The sequence below is a fragment of the Trichosurus vulpecula genome, chromosome 3, assembly GCF_011100635.1.
Source record: "Trichosurus vulpecula isolate mTriVul1 chromosome 3, mTriVul1.pri, whole genome shotgun sequence".
Taxonomy (NCBI): Eukaryota; Metazoa; Chordata; class Mammalia; order Diprotodontia; family Phalangeridae; genus Trichosurus; species Trichosurus vulpecula.
The window spans coordinates 400,644,250-400,669,323 of NC_050575.1; the positions used below are offsets into that span (position 1 = coordinate 400,644,250).

At 45.2% G+C, this 25,074-nt stretch overlaps 1 protein-coding gene across 2 annotated transcripts; it reads right to left on the reverse strand.

Moving 5' to 3' along the window:
- Positions 1-1,358: 1,358 nt before the first annotated feature.
- Positions 1,359-24,248, reverse strand: ADGRG5 (adhesion G protein-coupled receptor G5). Of its 2 annotated transcripts, XM_036748460.1 has the most exons (14): positions 24,205-24,248; positions 14,380-14,511; positions 13,937-14,024; positions 12,219-12,366; positions 10,837-10,959; positions 10,097-10,213; positions 9,066-9,108; positions 7,553-7,662; positions 7,300-7,421; positions 6,861-6,917; positions 6,048-6,307; positions 4,606-4,723; positions 4,191-4,468; positions 1,359-3,385 (listed from the first exon to the last, which is right to left on the reverse strand). In XM_036748460.1, exons 2-14 carry the CDS (start codon positions 14,444-14,446, stop codon positions 3,159-3,161), a joined length of 1,758 nt encoding a protein of 585 aa, XP_036604355.1. In that variant the 5' UTR covers positions 14,447-14,511; positions 24,205-24,248; the 3' UTR covers positions 1,359-3,158. The 2 variants fall into 2 exon arrangements, with proteins under 2 accessions (XP_036604355.1, XP_036604356.1); XM_036748461.1 differs by lacking the exon at positions 24,205-24,248 and having other exon boundaries at positions 13,937-14,014; positions 14,380-14,460.
- Positions 24,249-25,074: the final 826 nt, after the last annotated feature.

Consider the following 25,074-nt stretch of genomic DNA (forward strand, 5'->3'; position numbering starts at 1 on the left):
AGCTCTTTGTCTCCTGGCCCCACTGTTGACTCTGGATGGTTGACCAGACTGAATAGGATTCACAGAAGAGTATTAAAGATGGCTGATCACTCAACTATATTATAAGCTCTTTGAAGGCAGATACTGTGTTTTGCTTCTTTTTGTATCCCCAGAACTTAGCATAGTGTCTGGCATATTATAGGTGCTTGATGTTTATTGATAGATGGATGGATTCATCCAACCTGATCACTTGATGAAACTGAGTGACTTGGTCAAGGTCATCCATCTACCTCTCAACTCCCCATCCAAGGCTGTTTCTATGAGAAACCAAACAGCTGTGAATGAAACTCAGGACTCCTGCTTCCTGCCTTAGAAGCTAGGCCATCTGCTTAATCTTTTTTTAATTTGTTTTTTTAAGTTCTTATTTAGTATTTTATTTTCCCCAGTTATGTGCAAAAACAATTTTCAACTTTTATTTCTAAAACCTTACATTCCAAATTCTCTCCCTCCCTCCCTACCATCCCTCCTCATTGAGAAGGAAAACAATTCAACATAGTTGTACGTGTGTAGCCATGGAACACCTACTCATAATTGTTGTTGTTGTGTTTGTCCTTCCTTCTCAAAGAGGACCATGACATCAGGGAAGTGATGACACAACTTGCAGTTGACTTTGGTTTGAGTGAGGGAAGGCTGTGCAAGGTCACCAGCCTCACTTTCTCCTCCAGAGCCATCTGGGTCCAGTGGCCTGATATTCATCAGGATTACTGGAGATGGCCCAGGATGCATTGGGAGTGAGATAGGGGATAAATTAAGGAGGAATAAAAGGACTTGCCTTCAGGCAATGAGAGCCCAGTTGAAGTTGAGTAACATCAATTTATAACGTACCTAGTAAGCATGGTTCTAACTACCTCCAATCCAGTAGCACACGAGCAGGAGTGGCAACTGGACGTTGTGAAAGAAAACATAGACAAGAAAAAAAACAACAAAAATAAAGTAAAAAAAAAGTATGCTTCAATCTGAACTCAGATACCATCAGTTCTTTCTCTGGGGATGGATAGCATTTTTCATCATAAGGCCTTCAGAGTTGCCTTGGATCATTGTATTGTTGAGAATTGCTAAGTCATTCACAGCTGATCATTTTATTGGCCCAATCTTATTGGCCCCTTGGCCCTCCTTAAGAGGGAGCCCAGGATTCCACCCGCATGAGGGACTGTGAAAAGCAATTTTAGCTTGGACTGAGGCAGCTGAGCAAAGCAGGAAAAGCATGGTCTGGATTAAGGAGCCAGAAGGATACCATCCTTTCCCTTTCCCTAGGACTCAAGCCAGCAATAGCATGGGAATGTGCTTCCTTCAGAAAGCTCTGTTTGCTTGACCCAATTTATCGTGTACTAAAGATGCTTCTAGCTTCGTGGCCCTTGCGAGTGTTCTGAGGTTTCCTGTGTGTTGTCTCTCCCCTCAATTATACTGTAATCTACTGGAGAGCTGGGTTTGCCTCCTGTGTCTTCTGCTCCGAGTACCCAGCGCAAGACTCCGACCACAGGAAATGGGGCTGTATTTCATAGTGGTAATGATGATTGTAAACCTTCTGGCCCTTTAATGTCTACAAGTGTTTATCGTACATGATCGCCTTCCTTCTGTTCTCATAGAACCATTTAACACCTGCCACAACAGCCCCATGAAGTGGGTATGTTACTAATATTTTCCTTTTTTTAATTGAGGAAGCTGAGATTTGGAGAAGTGATATGATTTGCCCAAGATATTATACAGACATTGCTATGTCCTCTATCTCACCCCAGAAGCCCGAGGGCTTGGGTCCTGTCAAGAAGTCAGTGGGGAAATGGTCCCTCCCTCAGAGGTCCACCCACCCCCAAAGAGGCTTTGTAGCTCAACCAATCAGCAGTGACACCCTAGTGGACAATTCCAGCTCTGACTGTTCTCCCAAGGTCCTGACCCACATTTCAGACAGTCTGTTTATCAGAACCCCAATTCCCACTGATGCCTGATGTTCAACATACCCCAAACCAAATGAATGCATCATTTCCCCCTTAAACTGGCCCCTCCTCCTGACCGCCTGTCAATCAGCTAGCATGTGTTAAGTGCCTCCTATGTGCCAGGCACTGTGCTGAGTGCTGGGGAAACAAAAAATAGCAATGCTCCTATGCGGAAGTCTTGCCCTATGGGTTGGAAGTAAGGGGCATAGGGCAAGGAAAGGACTGGACAAGCTTCATCACACACCAGGAAAATGCCCATGTTGGGGTAGGGGTGGCAGGGGAGGGGAGGAAGGGAGAGACATTAAGTAAAACTCGAGCCTTCCCTCCCTCTGGTTAATAATCACCTCTTACATCCAATAGAGAGGAAGCATGGTATGGTGGGTAAGGTGATGCCTGAAGAGCAAGACCCTCCTCTAAGACATATTGGCTGTTTGATCCTGGACAGACTACCTAACGTGTTGGTGCGCCCAGGCAAAAATCTAAGACCTTAAGTTACTGAGGTGTTGCTGACCTGCATCGGTGGAAGAAGATCCCACAGTGAGAGTTTCCCACATAGAGAAAATCACAGGCTTAAAAAAAGTCTCTATAGAACTTATGTTCTCCAAAGTATTTACACAGAAATCATCACAATGGGTCACAAGATGACAGAATGCCAGAGCTATAAGGGACCTTAGAAATTATCTGGCTCAATGTCATCTTTTTTACAGATGGGTAAACTGAGGGCCAGAGAAGAAAATTACATAAAGCTAAGATTAAAACTCAATATTCTTGTCTCCTGGTCTAATGCTTTTTCTACTACGGTATGCTATCTCCTCCTTCCAACATTTATGAGATGTATTATTACCTCCATTTGACAGATTAGGCATCTCTTGACTGAGATAACACAGCAAATTAGTAGGAGGATCAAGGCTTCAGATCTGCCTCCTAATCCAGGGCTCTTTCGCACTTTATTACCAGGATTGTCCCCAAAGACCAATGGGCCAACACTCAGACATTCTCCATTTGGGTCTTTCCAAAGGAAGATGTCCTATGGGGAAAATTAAATGTCTCTGGCAGTGGCCCTTATCTCTCTTTGCTGAGAGAAAACTCAAGAACAAGAATTAGTTCTCTGAGTGTGGGCTCAGGATGCTGGCCATGTCCTGGCTCCCAGGGAAGCCAAGAGTACTGGGCATGGAAGGCTGTGCCTCCTTATGTCCCTGGATGTGCCATATCCTCTTCCATCCTACCCTCTTGGTGACTTGTGCCATGTGGAGGGAAAGGACTGGATGAGCAGGTGAGAGAAGAAGGCTGACGAGATCTGATAGAAGAATCATGGCTTGGGAGCCCAGTCCGTACCATCTGTGAAGAGCTGGAGGTCTCAGCCTCCAAATCAGAGTGTCGCTTCTGGGCACAGAACCACAGGAAGAGGAAGAAACCTGTGGGCAGCAAGATGGTGTGTCACTGGAAGAATCAGACGAGTAATTTTAACCCTAGAGTCACAGATATCCTTGTGGCAGGATCTAACCATTCAACAGAACCCCAGGCCATTCTCAATCTCTATCTCAGGAGAGAGATTAGAACATGGTGGAGCATTTAGAGGAAACTGTAGGCAATGAATCCAGTTTTCCCAATAGGGGAGCAAATGAAGTTTTGGCTAGTCTAGACAACTTTTAACAAGGAAAGCTGGGCTAATTCCAAGGATTTAAGGCTAACAAGTTGCCCTAGAAGATGCCCAAGACATGTGGAACTAGAGTGGACTTTCTGAAGATTGGCACAGTCAAGATGAAGGCCATATCAGAGAGCTGATGATCTGTGCCCCCACCCTCAAAGTAGTTTCATTGGATTTAAAACTGGAAGTAAGATTAGAAGGTATGGGACCCTGGCTCTAGAGCTGGAAGGGACCTGAGAAGCCATGTCATCCAACTCCTCCATTTTATGGAGGAGAGTGACTTGTCCAAAGCCTCACAGATAGTGAGAGACAAGCAGAAGGAAATAGTAAGCACTACACCAAAGTCATAGGAGTGATCCCTGACTCCCTCTACCTATCCCCCTGTTGGCAAATGCTCATAGAGTCCCTGTAGTCCTTCCAGCCCTCCCTCTGGTCACCCAACAGGACCTGAGAAGATTGATGATGGTCCTGAGGTCACTGTCTCTCCTTTCCTACAGAGATAAATATCCCCACAACTACCCTTGGCTTTCCTGTCCCTCCTTCAGTCAAGGTCAAAGAAGGGGTCACCTGACCATATAAAGAGTTAAAGATGGTGAAGAGGAAGAGCTGAGGCAACAGGATGGCATGGAAGGAGAAGAAAGCCAGATTCCAGGTGATCCCCAGCAGCAAGCTCAGGCCCAGGACAGTGGTGATGTCCCGGCAGGCTCGTGACTCCCACTTCTTCTCCCGAGAGTGCAGTCCGCAGAGCATCTTTACTGCCCATATGAGGATGACCAGGTTGAAGAGGGAAGTGACTCCCGCATAGCCCAGGACAAAGACTGAGTGGATTTCCATTGATGTGATCCAGCATCTGGGAAAGAAGGGAAGGAAGCTTTCCAGAAACCCAAGGAAGGGAAGCCAGGCACCCTAGCTCCCAGTCACACCCTACGGCCACAACTCCATGGAACAACTGGGGGATCCCCAGGCCTGAGACTCCCAAACACTCACAGGGAAGCATTCTGAGAGCTGGTGTCATTCTCCTGGTTGTTTTTTATTTGGATCTCATAGCGCCCATATGCAGAGCTCTTCAAAAGGAGAAGGAGCAGCACTATGAAGCCAGGAAACCCTGTTGGGACAGGATGGCATCAGACAGGGGAGACCCACCCAGAGGCTGCCCTGTGGTTTAGCCATAGAAGGAAGAGCAATGGAGCCAGGGGAGAGGGCCTATTGGATGCCCCTGGGACAGACTCTCAACTTTCTGGGAAGGATAATAGATGTGACTGTCTTCTGAGCCCTGGCATTCACTACATCCACAGGCAGTTAGGTGGCACAGTAGATAGAGTGCTGGAACTGGAGTCAGGAAGACCTGAGTTCAAATCCAGACTCAGACACTTACTAGCTGTGTGGCCCTGAGCAAGTCACTCAACCTCTGTCTGCCTCAGTTTCCTCAACTGTAAAATGGGGATAATAGAATCTGCCAGGATTGTTGTGAGAATCAAATCAGATAATGTGCAAAGTGCTTAGCACAGTGCCTAGCAGGCATTTAATAAATGCTTATTCTATTCCATACTGGATTCCAACCATGTCTTGTCACATATACACACATCAGTTGTTTATCTATTTCTTGAGGCCTCTAATGATACTCCTTCCTAGAAGTATGATCACTCTTCCCAAACACCCCCAAATGCTCAGAGGTTTTAAGGGAAGTCCATTCTCCTAAATGGTGACTGGCTGACTGGACCACTATTCCAGGAGGGATCCCCGGCCAAGCTTCACTTCACCCATGACCCAACTCTCTGGACCCCTCCTCCTCCTTATCAGGCTCCATGCCCCTGAATGGATACCCTTCCCTTCTTTCAGCTCTCCTTTATGTACTGACTTCCTCCGTTAGAATGTAAGGTGCTTAAAAGTAGGGACTCCCTCATTTGTTTATATTTGCATCCCTAGTGCTTAGCACATACCCTGTTACACAGTAAGAACTCTCTATCCCTCTCTCTGTCTCCACAGGCCATCTTACTGGCAGAGATTTTGTCTCTGCTTTTTTTCCTATCTATCCATCCATCCATCCACCCATCCACTCTCCTATCTATCTGTCCATCTACCTACTCTCCTATCTATGTATCTATCTATTCATACCTAACCCATCTCTCCATCTATCATCTATGTATCTATCATCTATCTATCCATCTATCCACCATCCTATATATCCATCCATCCATCTACTATCTCTTTCTCTATCTGTCCATCCATCTGCCCACTCTCCTATCTATCCATCTACCCTCCTATCTATCTGTCTATCTATCTATCTGTGATCTCCTGACATTAATTGTACTTTTGAGGAAGTGGGTGGAAGTGATTATGGTAAAGGAAGAGGGATAAGGGGCTGGGGGCCTGGGTAGAGTGAAAGAAAGGTCAAAGAGTGTCAGAAGGAGGGAGGTATTCATGCTCACCCCAACCTAGGGCAGAGAGCTTGAGGACGTATCTCTGGATGTAGATGTTATAGACCCGGACAAGGAGCAAGTAAAGGTTGAAGCCCTCAATGGCCATCCAGGTGAGACAGCTGAGCAAGGCATAGTGCAGCAGGGCAGCCATGGCCACACACCCCACTGGCTGCAAGATCAGGGAAGGGCTGAGCAGGAAGGTGATATTCAAGAGTATGACGGATACATGTAGGTTCATGTGGATACAGGTTGTGGAATCATTCTTCTTCCTGGAATGAGATGTGGGTGGCCCCTCTGCTATAAGTCTGGGCCAAACAATTACTCCCTATGAAGGATGGAAGAATCTTGAATAAGAGTTGGGGTGGGAATGAATCTACAAAGTTCCCCACCCTTCTCCATACCTAGAGACATCAACAGGACCCAGCTAATCACAAGGAGTCCCAGGCCCAGAAATATTGCCTCTAAAAACTCTAACTACCTATCTGTCATTACTGGAATTTGTCTATCCTCAACATAGATTAGCCTACTCTCTGTCTCATCTTGGCATCATTTTCCATCAGAGAAGGGACAGGAAGACCTAATTCTTATTGGGAACAATTCTTGGGACTTGTAACTTCCTGGAGATCCACCCCCCACAAAAAATAGATACTTCTGTGTCTGCTACTTCCAACCGTACATGGGAATACTGGGGTCTCTCTCATAATGGAAAGTTAGGGAATAGAGGAAACAGGCTCAGGCAACCAGAGAGAGAATCCCCAGCTCCTTGCCTCCATGTTTCCATCTGTTCAAGGAAAATGGTTGAGAAACTGGGGAGATGTTTACCTGGAGTGCTCTATGATCCCCAGATTGAAGGTCCTGGGGAAGCATCCAAGGATTCTTCTGAGATGAGGAAGTGAGTAGATTAGGCTGGGACAATCTAGCTCAAATTCCCAGGATGCCAGGACACACCATATACAGAAGCTCAGGCTATTGCTGACCCTTGCCCACTCTGGAGAAGGACAAATAGGACAGATGCCCTCCCCAACCCATCCTACTAACTCAACATATGCCCTACTGTTCCATAGAACTGTCCATCTTCCTTCCTTTCCCTGGGAGTACATTAAAGAGGAAGATATAGAGGAGACATCAGGGCAGGAATTTTTTTCTTGGTGGAGAGGGAAGAGGGATTTGACATGGATGGAAACCTGATGACATGAAAATTGAATGGAATAACATGGAAATCTGATCCCCAAAGGAACCTGCCACTACTGCCAGGGAGTACCTGGAATAGAAATGGAGTAGGATGGTGAGCAGCGAAGCCACAATGGACAAGCTACAGCCCACAATGGAAATGTAGGTGAGTGGGGCCAGTAGCTCTGCACTGATCTCAGCTGGTGAGAGTTTCTGAAAGAGACAAATGAAAAGATCATTAAATGGGATCTGGCTTTGCAGAACAAATGAGCTGACTATCCTGGAAAAGTCTTTCTTCTCTGGGACCAGAGTGGATGGGTGAGGTCAACCTTGGACTCACTGACCATGAGGACAGCAAAGTAAGTGAGGTGGTTACAGCGGCACAGGACCTGATGTGGTCGTATCAATTTGGTCTTGCATCCATCAGTGCTCCAGGCCCCCCAACTGGCTTTTCCTGGAGCAAGAAGAAAGACAGAAGTGACCAGGGAATGAGAGGCCATTCAGTTCCCGATTCAATTCAACAAACATGTGAGGCACCAAGGAACACTGACTCTCAATTATCCAGGTTGGGGGTGGGGTGGATGGGGAGTAGGGTGGTTTATCCATGGCAAATGTGGCATCACATAGTCTTGATTTTAGTGTTAGAAAGGATCAAACCCCTTTCTTTCTACAGTAGAAAATCAATGCTCAGAGATGTTCAGCAATTTTTTCAATGTCACATAGCTAGAAATGCCAGAGTTGAGATTCAAAACCAGGTCTTCTGACTCCCATTCCAGTACGTTTCCACTCTACCCAAGCTGGGCTTCCCCTTCACCACCCCCTCCCATCAGTCAATGTCAACTTGAAGAAGTCAGGCTAAGTTTAATATTGGCCTGAGTATGTCAGAATTAAGAAGGACTTTTGTGGAGGCATAGGGAAAGAAGGCAGATGAGACAGGAGAAGACCCAAATGACAAATATAAATAAAGCCATGCCTAGGCCTTGGTTTTCTACTCTGAGAAATGGCCATACTCTCTACCACTACTCCCAGCATGGTGGTAAAGATAAAATAAAATGAGATGGGTGATGGCTATACAAGTTGTGGTACATGAATATAATGGAATATTACTGTGCATAGGACAAAACCAGAAAAATGCAGAGAAGCATGGGAAGACTTATATGAACTGATACAAAATGAAGTAAGCAGAGCCATAAAAGCAATCTACATGATGCCTATAACAATGGAAGTGGAAAGAACACCATGCACCAAAAAATTGAAAATAGATGTTACTAAAGTGCGAAGAACAAGCTTAGCCCCAAAGAAGAGATGTGAGGTGATGCTGTCCCCAACTTTTTTCCAGTAGTATCTATCGGGAAGGGAAATGATGCATAGTCCATGGGTGCTACGTAAAACACCATACTTCTTCCATATTTTGGTTTTACTTCTTTTTCTCTCTTCTTCCTCTTTACTTTCTTACCAAAAAAAATCTTTATTATAAGAAATGATTCTCTGGAAGGGGAAGGGGGAGGGAAAATCTATATGATGGAAAAAACCCTCCAAAAACATTAATAATATCTATTTTTAAAAACGAAACCAAAAAATGAGATCGGAAATGGGAGAGGGTTTAAAAAGCCAAAAAGCGTCAATAAGCTTCCCTTCACCATGGCTAATACTGGTGCCAAGCTGACTTCCTAACACCTTCAAACAGGCCTGGCTACTTTAAACAGAACTGGTTACTTCCTGCAGCCATAGGCAGCTATGGCTTCTCCCCAGACCCCTAACACTCTGTAGCCTTGGTCAACCAGCTGTTCATCCTTTTTTGACATCTTCAAGCCTATGACAAGCCCTCCCAGGATTGTGATTTCTGTTGAAGCTCACCTGCTCCTTCCTTCCAGAAGACACATGTCAAATCATATCCACCCTGTGAGGGAGAAAAGAGAAGGCCAAGTGAGAAGGTCCTATCAGTTGTCAAAGTCAGTGTCAAGAATGAAAAGGCTTCCATCCTCACTTCTTCCCTTACTGAGCTTGGTCTGAAGTCTTGAGTGAGAGCTATCTTTACCCAGAGAGCTGGGCAAATTCTCACATTGTCAAGCCACTGGATGGAATGTTCAGGGATTAATATAAGCAGGGAAGGCATTTTCTGCGTAAAGTCACAGGAAACTGGGAAGGGAGGAAATATGGAAGTTGGTATGCATCTCTTAGAAATCATCACATCCAACTTCTTCATTTTACAAATGCAGAAACTGAGGCTAAGAGGTTAAATAACTTTCCTGTGACCACACAGCTAGTAAGTAATGGAAATAAAATTCGAACCTGGGTTGTCTGGCTTCAAATTCAGTTCTCTCAGCCATAGAATGTTAAAGCTAGGAGGGATCTCAGGATCTGACTCCCTCATTAGATGGATAAGGCCCATAGAAGGGAAATGACTTACCCAAGGTCACTTGGTAAGTTAGTGAAAGAACTGGGACTATAGGTCTCCTGACTCCCAGAGAGGGCTTTTCCAATCTCAACTGGATAAATGCCCCTTTGCACTGTGGGGGAGTCCGGGCTACCCACTGGGACCTGAGATTTCTAAGCCCAATTTCAAGATACTTTACTTTCTAAAAACTCTGTTTGAGGTTCATTCTAGCCAAAGACAATCCTCAAATCTCAATCCTATGGCTAATCCCAGACATTGAACAAACACTGATGCAGCCCTGACTGGCTAAGCTATTTGGAGGAAATGTCACATTATCAAAATGCAGGGGTTTGGAAATAGTTCCAAATGTTTTGGCTTTGTAGCAGCAGTTTTCGAAGTGGTGTGTGTGTGTGTGTGTGTGTGTGTGTGTGTGTGTGTGTGTGCATGTGTGTGTGTGTGTGTGTGTGTGTGTGTGAGCGCGCGCGCTTTGGAGTGGCTCCTGTCTGCTCACCAGGCTTTCATTGTGCCAAAAGCTGATGTTTACACTCTGCCTCAGGCTGGACACATTATGGTTCACCAAGCTGGCTCCTAGGATGTTATCATTGAGCAGAAGACTGTTATTGTCATCCTGGAAAGAAGAAAGAAGAGGAGTGATGAAACAGACAGGAGGATCATCCCAGAGCCCACCACCAAACACAGGAGCCATGAGACCGCCCCCCCACCCCAGCTGCCCGTCTTCAGGTCAGCTGTTTTCTCCATGATGCCACACTTCTCACCCTTGTGATGGGCCAGCCAGCGGCTGGGTTGGGGGTTCTATAAGTATTTCTTTTATCCTTAATGGTATACTTGGTGCAAAGAGGGAGTCAGGGGAAAGGAAGGTTGCTACTACAAGGGGCAGAGAGGGCAAAGGCTGGCACAGGAAAGATCAAGAATGCTTACATTAGTACAGGAGAAAGCAGGCCTAGTGAAGAATGACCCAAAAGGGGGCAGGGAGAATGAGGCTTGGCGCAGGAGAGGGCACAGAGGGGGAAATGGCATAGAAGAGAAAGGGTACGTGAGGTTTGGTACAAGAAGGAATGGGGAAGATTGGGTCAAGACTCCCTTATACTACTGCCATTCTTCCATGTGGAGGCAGGGAGACTGGGACCAAAGCTGGAAAGGTAGAAGAGAGAGGTAGCCTGGACAGTGGGACACTCTGAGGAGGGAGCCTGGGGTTTTGCCTCCCACCTTGACTCCCCCAGGGGCTCTGACCTGGAAGAAATACTTCATGTGAAAGTAGACGCAGATTAACCGCAGCTCCTGGGAGGCTTCCTTTGCTTTGCAGGCTTTCTGGGTCAGCTCAGTGGGGAACTGCATGGCGTGCCTGGTCTGGGCCTAAGGGGGTCCAGAAGAGCTGTGAGCATTGGTCAAGCCATGGTAACAAGGATTTGCCGTTCACTGTGTGTGTGTGTGTGTGTGTGTGTGTGTGTGTGTATGTGTGTGTGTATATGTGTGTGTATGTGTGTGTGTGTATATGTGTGTATGTGTGTGTGTGTGTGTGTGTATGTGAAAGCCCAGGCCCTTGGGGGATCTTTGGATACCTATTACGCAGTACCTCCCCGTTGAATGAAATATTCAGGCTGATGTTGCCCCACACTAAACTAGATTTGGGCAAGACAGATGGGGAAGAGGTCTTTTTGTATTCTTCTGTACCAGCCCTGGTCCATCTACCACTGGGACCTATGGGTAAAGATGCTCCCACTAACTGACTGGTCAAGGACTTCACTATTGTGAGCCAAATAGCTTCTGCAGGCAGAGCTCTAGTCAAGCAAAGTGACATTCACAGGAAAGACATGAGCCCGACCAGTGGGAAACTTCCTCTGGGAAGACGCATCCTCCGCTGTTGGGAAACCTTAGGTTGGGAGGCTGGTCTCCTAGGGCCAAGAGCTGCAGGGCACCTTAGCGATTATCTGGGGGCCCAAGCCCTTCACTCCATAGATGAGGAAACTAGAGCTCGGAGAGGTAAGTAGCCACAGACAACTAAGAAATGGCTGAGCTGAGATTGGAACCCAAGTATTCTTACTCCAAATCCAGTGTTCTTTCCACTGCACAAATCTCTGTTCCTCCTTAGGCTGTAGCGTTTCCCACTAGGAACTCACAGTGCTTTACTTACATAGCAAAAAAGAAAAGATAACTAGTATTTATATGGTACTTTAAGGTTTGCAAAATACTTTATATCTGTCAATGCATTTAATCTTCACAACAATCCAGAGAGGAAGGTGCTGTTTTATACCCATTTTACAAATGAGGAAACTGAGGCACAGAGGGGTACGCATCATAGGGTCATACAGATAGTGAGTGTCTGAAGCAGGATTCAAATGTAGATCTTCCAGACTCCAAGCCCCCCCCCCACTCATCTAACATGATTTCACACAGAAAGGGGGCCAGGTCTCTGGGAGTTTGGTCCCAGGATCTCACTGAGTCAGAAGCAAAGCCAGGATGATGTCTATGGTATCCCGACCCCTCCCCACCAACGTCTGGGGGAGGTGAATCAAGAAGGAATTGAGACTGGAGGCTGGTTCTGGGGCAACTGGACAGTTCCCAGAACCTCTGTACAGAGTACAGAAGGAGTTAATGAAGGAGATGCCACTGACCTTCTCTAGCAATGAACTGTTGATTGTGAGCCCAGGGAAGTCACAGGTGAGTTTGAAGACCAGAGACTGGATGCTATTGGTCTGGAGAGTGACATTCACACTAGAGAAGTTGACCTCTTTCAACTTAGCCTCTAATGAGTGGATTAATCTGGCAAAGGAAGGGGAGGATTATCGGGTGATGGAGAAGAGAGGGGAAGACAGGAACCAGTGAGCCCCCAACAAGAGTGGGGAGGAGATAGGAGCCATGGATGAAATAGATAAGGAGATCAGGGCTTCCTGACTCCAAGTCATCTTCTTTATTCACCATACCACCTCGTTGACATGATTTTACCCAGAGAACAGAGGCCAGGTCTATGGGAGTTTGGTCCCAGGATCATGCTGAGTCAAGCAAAGCCAGGATGTCTATGGAATCCTGATCCTTCACCACAGACTGTCTAGGGGTTCACTTATAGGCCCTAAGCTGGCCATTTGGTGCCCAATTTAGGAGATGAAGGGAATTTATTGGCCAAATTATGAGAGTGGCGTTGGAGGCATTGTCTGCACTCTGGACTGATAAAGCCATCATGTGTGGAGGGTCTAAGGATCAGGCTATGGGGGTTTCTTCTCCTAAGGGAAAGGGAAAAACTGGGAAAGGAAGAAAAGGGTCCCTCCCCCTGAGCCTTTAAGAATAATACCATCTCTTCTGAACTGGAAACCACCGGTCATAAGAATGAAGAAAAATGGGAAAGAGGCTAGGTGGGAGCTGACTAGGTGGACCCCGGGTCCCTAGATCACAGTTTCGTGGGTTTGCCCATTATAACATTCAGCCCATACAATTCTTTCCCTCCCACCCTGTTCATTTCTCAAATACTCTCATTACCGTTCCAGAGAAGATACATGGAGAACTGAGGATCGGGGGGTGATGGGATTGGTATAAAAACAGTAACTCACTTCTCTATCCCAGCAAAGCAGTGGGGGAAGGAAGAAACAAGAGTTCATTAAGCTTCTGCTATATGTCAGGGAATGTGCTAATCATTTTACAGATGTCATCTGGTTTTATTCTTACAACCACTCTGGGAGGTTACCCTAATTTTATACATGAGGGAACCAAAGCAGAGGGAGGTTAAGTGATTTGTCCAAGGTCACTCAGCTAGTAAGTTTCTGAGGCCAGATTTTAACTTGTCTGCCTGACTCCAGACCCAGCTCGTTATCTACAGATGAGCAAACTGAGACCCAGAAGGGTCAGGCAGCTTGCCCAGGACCATACTGCCAGTAACTTTCAGAGCCAGGATTCCAAACCCAGCTGTCTTGGCCCTATGTCCTTCATGCTTTTCTCTACATCCCAGTGCCTCAGTCTTTCTGGTATGACAACAAGAGAAATAGTCTTGAGTATAAAGACCACAATTTGAAATTCCAGGCCTGCCTTTTACCAGCTGGGTGACCTAGGATTTAGAGCCAGAATCTTCTCTTTGTGTTTCAGTTTTCTTATCCGTAAAATGAGAATAAAATGGTTCATTTTCCTTATCTGATGTGGTGGTTGCAAGGAAGATGTTGGGTTCCTCCACAGAAATGTCTTCTCATAATTATTGCTGCCCAAGGTCACGCAGCCCATGGGTGTCAGGCCTAGGACTAGAATCAGATCTCCCCTATCTTAGGACTGTACCCCAAGAAGGAGAAGAAGTAGTGGAGAGATAGTTTCAGAGGGGAGAGGAAGAAGGGTTCTGCCCAGCCCTCCTTACCTTTGTTTATCGTGAAGGCTCCGAGAGAAGGATCTAGTTTCTAGAAACTTCATGTATTCAACAGTTTCCTTTATTGCCCTGTGGGGAGCTGAAATCGTGCAGGTTATGGGGGGCCTAAGACCCCAGCTTGGACTAACCCCCTGTGGTCTCCCATCTCCCCAGGGCACAGGACAGACTGGACATTGTGATGGAGAAACTCATCTTTTTGTCTTCTTTGCCCCATTCCCTGGTCTGGGTGGCCTCTCCCTCCATCCATTCAGGGCCTAGCCCCAGAACCAGGTCTCTGGGGTGCCCAGGCCCATCCTCCCACCAACCTTCCAGGGCTTTGTGGGTCTCTCATAAAAACATAAGAGCATATGTACTCATTTGTATATACTCATAGGGTCAGAATCTGCCTTTGATCTCTGTCCCCAGATCAGTAGGTGAAACATGGGCGGGCTTACCTTCATCAGCCCAGCCCCAATCAGCCAAAAGGCACAGGAATAAGAAGGCACACTTGGGGAGCATCATTGTCCCACAGTCCCTGTGTCACCACTGCACTTGTAGACTTTCTGTTTGACTCATATGCTTTAAAGCTGAAAAGGATGTTAGATGTTATTTAAACCAGACCTCTCATTTCACAGAGGAGAAAATTGGCCTAGAGGGTAAATGATTGATCCAGTCTCACTACCAGTTAGGGACACATGTGCTAATTATTTGTTCTTATTACCAAGTCCTCTAATTTACTGCTCAGAGAGTCAGTGTTTCAGAGTGGGGAAGAATATCAAGGATCCAACCCATCATTGATAAAGAATTCCCCTAAAATATATCTGATGAGCGGCCATCTGCTCTTTGCTTGAAGCTCCTGAATGAGGGGGAACCCACTGCTTCCAGAGGTAGACCTCTCCCCCTTGGGAAAACTCTAATTTCTGGGAAGATTTTCCTGACAGCAAGCCCAAATTTCTTTGAAACATTCACCTACTGCCCCCTAGGGCAAACACAACCAGTCAAATGCTCCATCCATATCAGTCTTTCAAATACTTGAAGAAGGCTATTACATTTCCCCAGAGTCTTCTGTTCTCCATCTAACCAATCCCATTTCTATCCACCAATCTTTGCCGGGCGTGAACTTAAGGCTCTCCACCATCCTGGTTGCCCTTCTCCAGATGCACTCCATCATACCAATGTCCTTCCCAAACCATGGTTTCCAGAACTGAACATAAGACCCTACGCGTATTGTCTCCAGAGTAGATTATTGGGCGACTATCACCTCCCAGTTCCTAGAAGTTCCATCTTTCTTAATGCAGTCTGAGATTGAGTTAGATTTCTTTGGCCGTTATCTGTCACTGTTGACTCATACATGAACTTGCAGCCCATTTTCTCTCCCAGATCTTTTCCAGAACAGCAGATGTCTAATTGTATGTCTTTCATTTTGTCTTCTGATGCTTCGCTGTAGTGTGAGGTGACTTTCTGAGGCACAAGTTCTGGAAGATTCTACCATGCTAGAAAGGCTTCAAGTAATTTCCCAGTGACCAGGAGCAGGTTAGGAAAGTGCCCCATTCCTCTGCCCACTACTGGACTTTAGAAAAAGTGGAAGCATACATTTCAGCTGGCTGTCCACCATACCTAGAACTTTCTCCATCCTCATCTCCATCTCCTGGCTTCCTTCAGGTTCTAGCTAAAACTCCACCTTGTGCAAGAAGCCATTCCCAATCCCCCTTAATCCTAGTGCCTTCCCTCTGTTAATGGTGAGGTGGGGGAAAGATAGAGGGGTTAGGAAAGGAGATAGTACCTCTACCCTTCCTGGAGGCCTGTGCCTTCCTGAGGACATATGCCCCCCTGATTCCAGTGACTTTGTCTTTCTCCAAAAGTTCCCTGCCTTCTCAAATTTTCTGAAGGTTGAGTCCCCAGGAGAGGACATAATGTGGGACCAGTAAGGATGGGAATAAGGACCAGGTTGAAAGTGTGATGGGCTACTCTGTTAGGGGAGAGGAATGGAGAGTCCTTCAGTGATCCTAGGCCTTCTGGAACAGGGACTGGGCCACCCTAGGAATATATAATGTTTCCCTAGGCATAAGAGTTGTCATGTCTGACTTCTATAGGAAGGGTTTCATGGCTCATGGAGATGCTTCAGGAGGGACAGAAAAGGAGAGGGAACTTGTTTCTGAGTCTCCCATCCCAGCAACTTTTTCTTTTTCTGAAAGCTTTGCCATCCTCAAATATTTAAACTTTCTCCAGGATGGACAAAGTAGATGAGGCAGTGAGCTTGGGGCTAGGATACACCTAGAAGAAATGAAGGGTCCCCTTCTCTGCTTACCTGTTTATCTTTAGTCCTGAGATTATCCACTAGTAATTGCTATTTGAGAATGGCTGGTGCCTTTGCCCCCTAACGAGAGAAGCCAGATTTCAACAACTCAGCTACAAGTGGTCAACTGGGAGACAGAAGAATTAGGTTACAGCAGGTCCATGCTCTGGCACTAACTCTGGGGCTCTGTGTCTTCTTATGTAAAATGAAGGAGCCAAATAAGGTAGATGCCAAGTGCCCTCCAGCTGGTTTACATCTGTGAGACTAGAAGAAGTAGCCTCCATTTGATTCCACTTACTTAGCTCATCCTCTCCTTCAGGAAGGGTTGAATGAACAACATGGGCAAGTCACATCCCCTTTCTGGGGTCCCTCTGTAAAATCTCACTGAACTGACTAGAGGATCCCTGAGCTCTCTGAGGTTGTGGTTGGCAGCAGGGAGATAGCTTTACACCTACCTTAATCACCTATGCCAAAGGCATCTCATTTAACTGATGTCAAACTGTCACTACAATGAGGTACCCAAAGAAACCTAGAAACTGCCTCAGCAAGCAAATACATATTCTCCTTGCTAAACAGACAGACAAGGGAATTTTTTATTTATGATACAAGCTCATTGCAAAACATTATGATATAGGAGGGCAAAGATTCTTAGCAATATTTTCTCAAAAGTTGCAAAACAAAAACTTACAAAAGGTAAAATGAACCTGAAGACACCTTGATGTAAGACCGAACTAAACCAGATCATGGCAGGAGCCAGAAGAAAGGACAACAAATAAGTGGAAAATGAAACCATTTTGCCAGTATTCGTTGATCTAGTATCATCACCAGACTAGAGCTACCATATTTGGACTCACAAACAACACAACTCAGTATGGTCTGTGAAGTGAGGAAGCGCAATTGAATCTAACTAGGTACACAGAGAAGATATCTGTGCATGCTGAATGTGGCACAATTTTTAATTCTGTTAAACACTAAGTGAAAGGCCTCATTCTATGTTCTGAGGAACCGAGAAATAAAATTAGACAGTCAAGGAACTTAAATTCTAAGTAAATAAAAGGTCAATTGATGTGGGAAAGAACATTAACAAGACAACTGAAAGGATTAGGGAAGTCCTCACCAGAGGAGATGGTACCAAAGATGAGCAAAGAAGGAAGATGAGGATTCTGAAAGACAGAAATGGGTAGGAAATACACTCCAGCCATTAGGGATGGCTTGTGCACATGAATGGAGGTGGAAGATAGAATATGAGACTCCAGGGCCAGCTGTAGTAGGAAGCACATGAAAAGCAAGTAATAGGCAATAAGTTAAGAAGCATAGATTGGATCCAATGTATGGATAGCCTCCCTTGCCAGTCTAAATAATTTGCAATTTTCTAGAAGGAAAAGGGAGTCATCAAAGGCTTTTGAGCAGGGGAGTGGTATGATCATATCGGTGCTTTAGGAAGATTATTTTGGCAGCTTTGTGGAGGGTGCATTGAAGAGAGGAGAAAGAGGAAACATACATTTCAGCTGGCTGTCCACCATACCTAGAACTTTCTCTCTCCTCATCTCCATCTCCTGGCTTCCTTCAAGTTCTAGCTAAAATTCCACCTTCTGTAAGAAACCTTTCCCAACCCCCATAATGCTAGTGCCTTCCCTCTGTTAATTATCTCTAATGATCCTGTATGCATCTTGTTTGTACATGGTTGTTTGCAGGTTGTCTCTCCCATTAGATTTGAACTCATTGAAAGGAAGGACTGATTTTGTTATCCCCTTCTCTATATCCCCAATAAATGCTTATTGACTTCTTGATCTGGTTTAAAAAACATTCTGAGAAGGGATCTATGTTTTACCAGACTACCAAAGGGGCCAATTACCCCAAAAAGGTTAAGAACCCCTGGTCTAGACTAATCTTCTATAGAATTGATGAAGTCTCTCTATTTTCAAAGATTCGTCAATTGGCATTTATTAAGTACCTGCTATATGCCAGGTACTGTGCTAAGCACACAGATCTGCAATGACTTTCTGTTGCCTAATATGAAAAGTTTTAACTCCTTTGGCTGGCATTTAAATCCTTCAGCAATCAGGTGTTGCTCTATTTTACCACATCAGACTCCCTTTCGTGCACTCTATGCTCTAAGGAAATTGTTCTCTGCCTCCTCCACACGCGTGTGCGCACACACACACACACACACACACACAGCTCTTTCACCTCCATAGACTTTTGCTCAAGTTCCCTACTACTAGAATGAGCTCCCTCAATCAATCGATCAGTCAATAAACATTTATTAAGCATCTACTATGTTCCAGGCACTGTGCTAAGCTCCAGGGATACTAAAAGAGGCAAAAAAACCAGTCCCTGCCATCAAGGAGCTTACAATCTAATGGGGGAAACAAGCAAACACATGTATACAAAGCAAGCTATATATAGGATAAATAAGAAATAATTAAGAGGGGTTTGGGAATGCTTCCTGTAGAAGGTGAAATTTTAGTTGGGACTTTAAGAATCCAGGGAGGTCAGTAGTTGGAGCAGAGAAGGAAGAACATTCCAGGCATGGAGGACAACCAAAGATAACACCCAGAGCTGAGAGATGGAGCACTTGTTCATGGAATAGCCTGGGGGCCAATGTCACTGGAGAGAAGAGTATGTTTTGGGAAACAAGATGTAAGAAGACTGGAGAGGTGGGAGGGTGCTGGGTTATGAAAGGCTTTGAATGCCAAACAGGACATTTTGTATTTGGTCTTGGAGGCAATAGGGATCCTTTGGAGTTTATTCAGTAGAAGGGGGAGGTGACATGGTTGGACCTGAGCTTCAAGAAAATCACTTTAGTGGCTGAATGGAGGATGGATTGGAGTGGGGAGAAACTAAAGGCAAGCAGAGCCAATAGCAGGCTATTACAATGGTGCAGGTATGAGGGGCGGAAGGCCTGCAACACAGGGACGTCAGAGGAGAAAAGGGCGCTTATTCAAGAGATATTGTGAAGGTGAAGTCTACAGGCCTTGGCAATAGCTTGGATGTGAGGAGTGAGAGATAGCGAGGAGTCCAGGTTGACTCTTAGTTTGTGAACCTGGGGGACTGGGAGGTTGGTATTGCCCTCTACAATAAAAGAGAATGTGGGAGGGAGAGGAGATTGGGAGAAAAGATAATGAGTTCTGCTTAAGATGTCCATTGGACATGCAGTCTGAGATGTCTGAAAGGCAATCGGAGATGTGAGATGGGAGGTCAGCATAGAATCTGGGGTGGGATAGGTAGATTTGAGAATCAGCATCAGCATAGAGATGATAATTAATCCATGGCACTAATCAACTATGAAAGACTTAGTAAACAGATAAATACAATGATCCATGACCATTCCAAAAGACTCATGATGAAAAATGCTATCCATCTCTAGGTAGAGAATTCATGGACTCAGAATGCTACCAGAACTTGACTAGATGGCAGATATGAATAACATGAACTCCAAGAAAGAGAGATAACTGAAAAATGAAGAGAGGGGGAGAAACTGAAAGTGTCAATGGAGAGCAACCAGTAAGCCAAGGGAAATGAGTGAAGGTATAGCCAGTCAAAGAAAGGGTGGCCAGGGTAGCTATGTCATCAAGGGGTTACCAGGTTTCATTAAGAGCTAGGAGATGTAAGGTGTGGGAGAGGAAAAGATTTAAGATGAAGGGACATTTGTTGCCTATGGAACAAGCATTCCAGAGGGCACAGTGGAAGGGCTGGGTGGAGTTAGGATGAAACTTTGGGATGGGAGGGTTGAGGAGGATGAGAATAAGGAATCAAGTGGTAGGGGTATGCAATGGAATTTGGATGATGATCTGCAGGAGTTCAGAGTCACTGGGATGTGAAATCTATAACCAGGCATGAGAATTTTCATCCCTGAGTGGAGGATATCAATGATCTCCCCTCAAAAGACAAGCACAGAAGGAGATGAAAGATGTGAAGTTGAAGGGAAGGTGGCTCTTCTTTGCACTGGGCGTTCTCCACATCTCGATTGGGGATTGGGCTGAAAGCAAGTAGAAAATGCCCTGTGCTGGTACAGATGGAAGTGGTTGACTTGGGGCAGATGAAAGACACCCAGCCCCACCCCAGAAGACTTTCCTCAGGGGACCCTTTGCACCCAGCACGGATGGAAGGCTCAAGCCACTAGCAGGCATATGGTTTGAGGGCAGGGAGCTCCCTCCTCCTCTTCGCCTGTTGTGCATCCTCTAAAGTGTAATTTAAATGCCTCCTTTTCCAAGAAGCCTGCTTTGATGCCCTCTTTGAAGCCTCTTGACCTTGCTCCTCTAGCCTTGCATAGACTTTGTCTCGTACCTCTCTGATACACTTAACACGCGTATTATTTGTGCATTATCTATCCGGATCTCACCCCCCTCCAATAGACTGTAAAAATGGTTGTATTTGTAGAGCACTTAAAGGTTTATAAAGCACTCTCTCTAAATATATTATCACATGTTGTATTAGCATAAATAACATACAATTGTATCATATATCATTATACATAATATATAACATGTTACATAATATATCATATTAATTATATATTATGTGTTAATGTGTAATACATAATTTATAGTAAGACAACATATTGATGTAATTAATATATTCATGTATGGTTGTATGTTATACAATCTCATTTGATCCTCACAACAACCCTGGGAGGGAAGTGCTATTGCTAGGCCCATGTGTGACTTGCCTAAGGTCAGACAGCTAGTAAGTATCTGGGATAGGATTCGAACTCAAGGCTTTCTGACTCCAAGTCCCACAGTCTAAAAACTGTGTCACAGAGCACCTCATCATGGAACCTCTCTGAGGGCACAGACTTCTCTTCTCTGGACTTTCCCCGCCCACAGCACAGTACCGTGCTTACGGTAAGCAATTCATAAATGTTTATTAAATTAAATTGATACACTCTTGTGTGTATATGAGCATTAGGTCATCTCCACACTCACTGAGTTTCTACCTGGCAAGCTGAGGACCCTCAAAGCAGGGTGCCCTGGATACCCCCATCCCTTTTAGAGTCTCAGACCTGACTTTGCTTCCCTTGAGAAGTGGAAGCTCAACATCCCACAGGGGATTGGGGCCTCCATTCCCCCAGAAATAAATTCTCCAACTTACAGTGGAGGTGGAGAATGGATTATGGGGAGGAGAGCCACCAAGATCCGAACAGCCGTTTGGTGCTGCTGCCAATGATGGCCCGAGAGGGAGGGGGCAGGGAGCCAGCCCCCCCCCCATCCTCAACTATGAACACCTGGACTACAGGGGACGTTTACCTGGATCCCATGGATCCCCAAGGGATTCTTAGATAGAATTCAGGGGATCTGTGAACTTAGATGGGAAAAAAAATGACATCTTTCTTTTCACTAACCCCTAACTGAAATGGAACATTCTTTTTCCTAACTTCAAATTGTGGAAAGGTTTCCACAGGGGTCCAAGAGACAAAAATGGTTAAGAATCCCTTGCCTTAACAGGAAAATGAGCAAGGAAGGAGGAAGATGTGGGAGATCCGGATAAGGAAGGGATTCTTGGGATTTAGAGTGGCAGCCGGGTATAGGGGATACTAGGGAACTGGAGGACTGGAGTTCGAATCCTGGCTCAGACCTTTGAAAGCTGTAGGACCTGAAGAGGCAAGTCACCGAACCTTTGTCAGCCTCAGTTTTCTCATTTGTAAATGGGCATGATAATAACACCTCTTTCACTATGTTGTTGGGAGGCTCATTGGCCAACCTTAGAAGGCTATTTAAACATTATTTATCATTATTATTAGAGAGGGACTTTAGATACAATCCAGTCATAGAACTGTAGATTTAGAGCTGGAAGGTCCCTAAAGGGCCATCCACTTTAACCCTTTCATTTTACATATAAGGCAACTGAGGCAAGAAAGATTAAGTGTCTTCCCCAACGACCCACAACTAGGAAGTGTCTGATGTAAGATTTGAACCCTGGTTGCCCTAACTCTATCCATTCTACCATGATGCTGCTCCAACCTAAATCTCTAGTTTTACAGAGAAGGAAGACAAAGTTGGGACTTGACCACAGTCACCTAGCTAATAATTCTCAAGGCAGGAATTCAAATGCATATGCCCCGACTCCAAATCAAATGTTATTGTCACTATTCTGTGCTGCATCCCTCTGTGAGCCACTCCTCCTAGGAAGGAGCAGAAGGGAAAGGCACTCCACCCCTACCTTGCAACTGGGGAAATTAAGGCAAAACAAGAAATGACTCATCAAGCAACCCTTCTATATAGAAGCTGTGGTTCCTACCCATTTGCCAGGATCTAACCACTGATCTTCACTTCCTCATGCTATTTGGAGCTCAGTTTCTCATCTGAGCTAGAATCATTTCCTGGCAACCTAACCTCTACAAGGCCCCAACCTCCACCTCTAAGGGACTCCTTTTGTAGACATCTCCCAGTAATTTCTCACTGTAATTTGTAACCCTTTTTATGTGTCTACCATATCCATTAAGAGAGCTTCCTCTTACAGATGAGGATAGCTGAGGTCCAGAATTGTTAAGTAAATTAAGATTGTAGTGAGAGCCCACACATTGCCCTGTTGTCGATTTGATTCACTGTTATTTCTCCCTGTGCCCAGAAGAAAAATAATGATAATTTCAATTGGCAAGAGGACATGGCATGGACATTGGCTACAGTTAGAGAACATTAGAGGTGGAAGGGATTTCAGAGACATCTAGTCAAACACTCCCATTTTATACGTGAGGAAACTGATGAAATGTAGAGTGACCTTAGAATGTAGAATACTAGAGTATAGAATAGCAGAGCTAGAAGTGATCTCAGGGACCATTTATTCCAAACCATTATTTGACAGAACAGGGAACAAGCTTGAATCGGGGTGGGGGGCTAGTTTCTACTCTACCATCTACTCCATGGGGAAAGCATGGATCTGATCTTTGATTTCTTCATCTTTATAATGAGAATCAATAATCTAATCTCACCCTTCTCACAGGCCCAGAAGATTGTGGAAGCTCCAGACTTGGAGCACAAAGGTCACATTCAACAGCCAGAAGGGCAAAACCTAAGCCAGCTCCAGAGGCATAAGGGAGCCTTCTCTGTGACTGGCATTTGGGCACTTGACAAGTCTGTACTAGCAACTGAGATGGGGAGGGAATGGCCGGGGTAGAAGGAGGGGGCGTGATGGTGTTACAGAAAAAAAATATGTGGTCTCTCTGTCCTGGGGAGCTTTTTAGCCCAGTCGGGTTAGGGAAATTAAGTGACAAAATCCAGCCAAATGAGTATGCTGGAGGACGAATGCTGGAGGAATTCAGGGAGGTCATAGTAGACTAGAGCGGGCAGGTAAGACTTTCTAGAAGAGGTGGGATTGACCTTGAAGTTCAGGTAGGCTTTAGATAACTTACATGGTCATAGGGTTTTGAGCTGGAAGATACATTAGGATGTTTGCATTAGAAAGGATCGCAAAGCACCACATGTTAGACTAGACCATGCCTCAGAGATATCCATATTCAACCCCCTCATTTGACAGACGCAGAGGTCGTAAGTAATATTTGAATCCAAATGACTCTAAATCTGTCACTCTAAACCAGAGTAGATGAAGGATATTACTATACAAGACTGGCAGCCCATAACTACCCATCAGGCTTAGCTACCCCTCCAGATCAGTTAGAGATGCATCAAGGAATCCCAGGTACCAACTAAGATGGAGGAGAGACAATGAATGGATTTGGTGTCTAGGGAGGAGGACCACCTAGGATAGATCACCAAAAGGACCCTCTGTCCCTCTCCCCAACCCTGGAGTATCACCAAGACTCTGCCAGTCCAAAAGGAGAGCAGTAACTGAAGCCTAGTCAGAAAACCTTCAGAAAGAGAGACAGAGACAGAGAGATAGAAACACAGAGAGAGAGACAGAGAGAGAGACAAAGAGAGAGAGGCAGAGAGAGAGAGAGAGAGAGAGAGAGAGAGAGAGAGAGAGAGAGCACAGAGATAGTGGAAGCCAGAAAGATGGGAGGAGAAAGAGACAGAGCAGTACTGACCTGAGCCTTAGGGAGGAACGTCGCTTCTCCTGCCAGCTCTGAGCCTCACCTCTTTTGAATTTATCAGAAGGAAAGAGGAAGTCAGCATTTCAGCTGCAGCTGCTAATCGACCTCTTCAGGCAACATTCACTATCAAATAGATTCTAGAACCCACTTCTCTTTTTGCCTTGAAGCCTGTAAATGCTTCCTGTGAGAGGGTTGGAGGAAGGGGAAAATTAGAGCAGCTGTTCCTCCTTCTCCTTTTCATGCCTTGTATCGGGCTTCCCATAACTAACTCTGGTGTGTCCCTATGGGTTCATATCATCCTAACACACACACACACACACACACGAGTGTGTGAGTTTGGGGGCTGTAGTGGAAAGAATGCAGGAACTTTGGTGGTGGCAAAGAATAGGAAACAAATTGGGTTATTACTGATCATTAGAGACAATCATTTAAAATAGCATGTCCTCAATTAAAATGGCCTAGAATTTGTGGCCCATGAGTATAATGGAATATTATTGTGCAATAAGAAATCAGCAAATATGAAGAATTCATAGAAGTAGGGGAAGACTTACATGAATGGATGCAAGAGTGAAGTAAGCAGAACCAGGAAAACAATGTACAAAATTACTATGATGATATAAATTAAAGGAACAACAAAACAAAACTGAAAGCTATGTTATAATGGCCAAGCATGAACCTGGGGAAGAGTTGAGAAAATGAACCTTCATCCTTTCATTGAAGAGGCTGGGAACCTTGGGTATGGAATGTTTCATGTGCTGTCAAGCAAAGTCAGTGTGTCGTCTGGGTTTACTGAGCCAGTTATTTTTTTAATATCTTGGTTATTAGGGAAGGCTCAAAAGAAAGTGGTGAGGACTAGAAATGGAA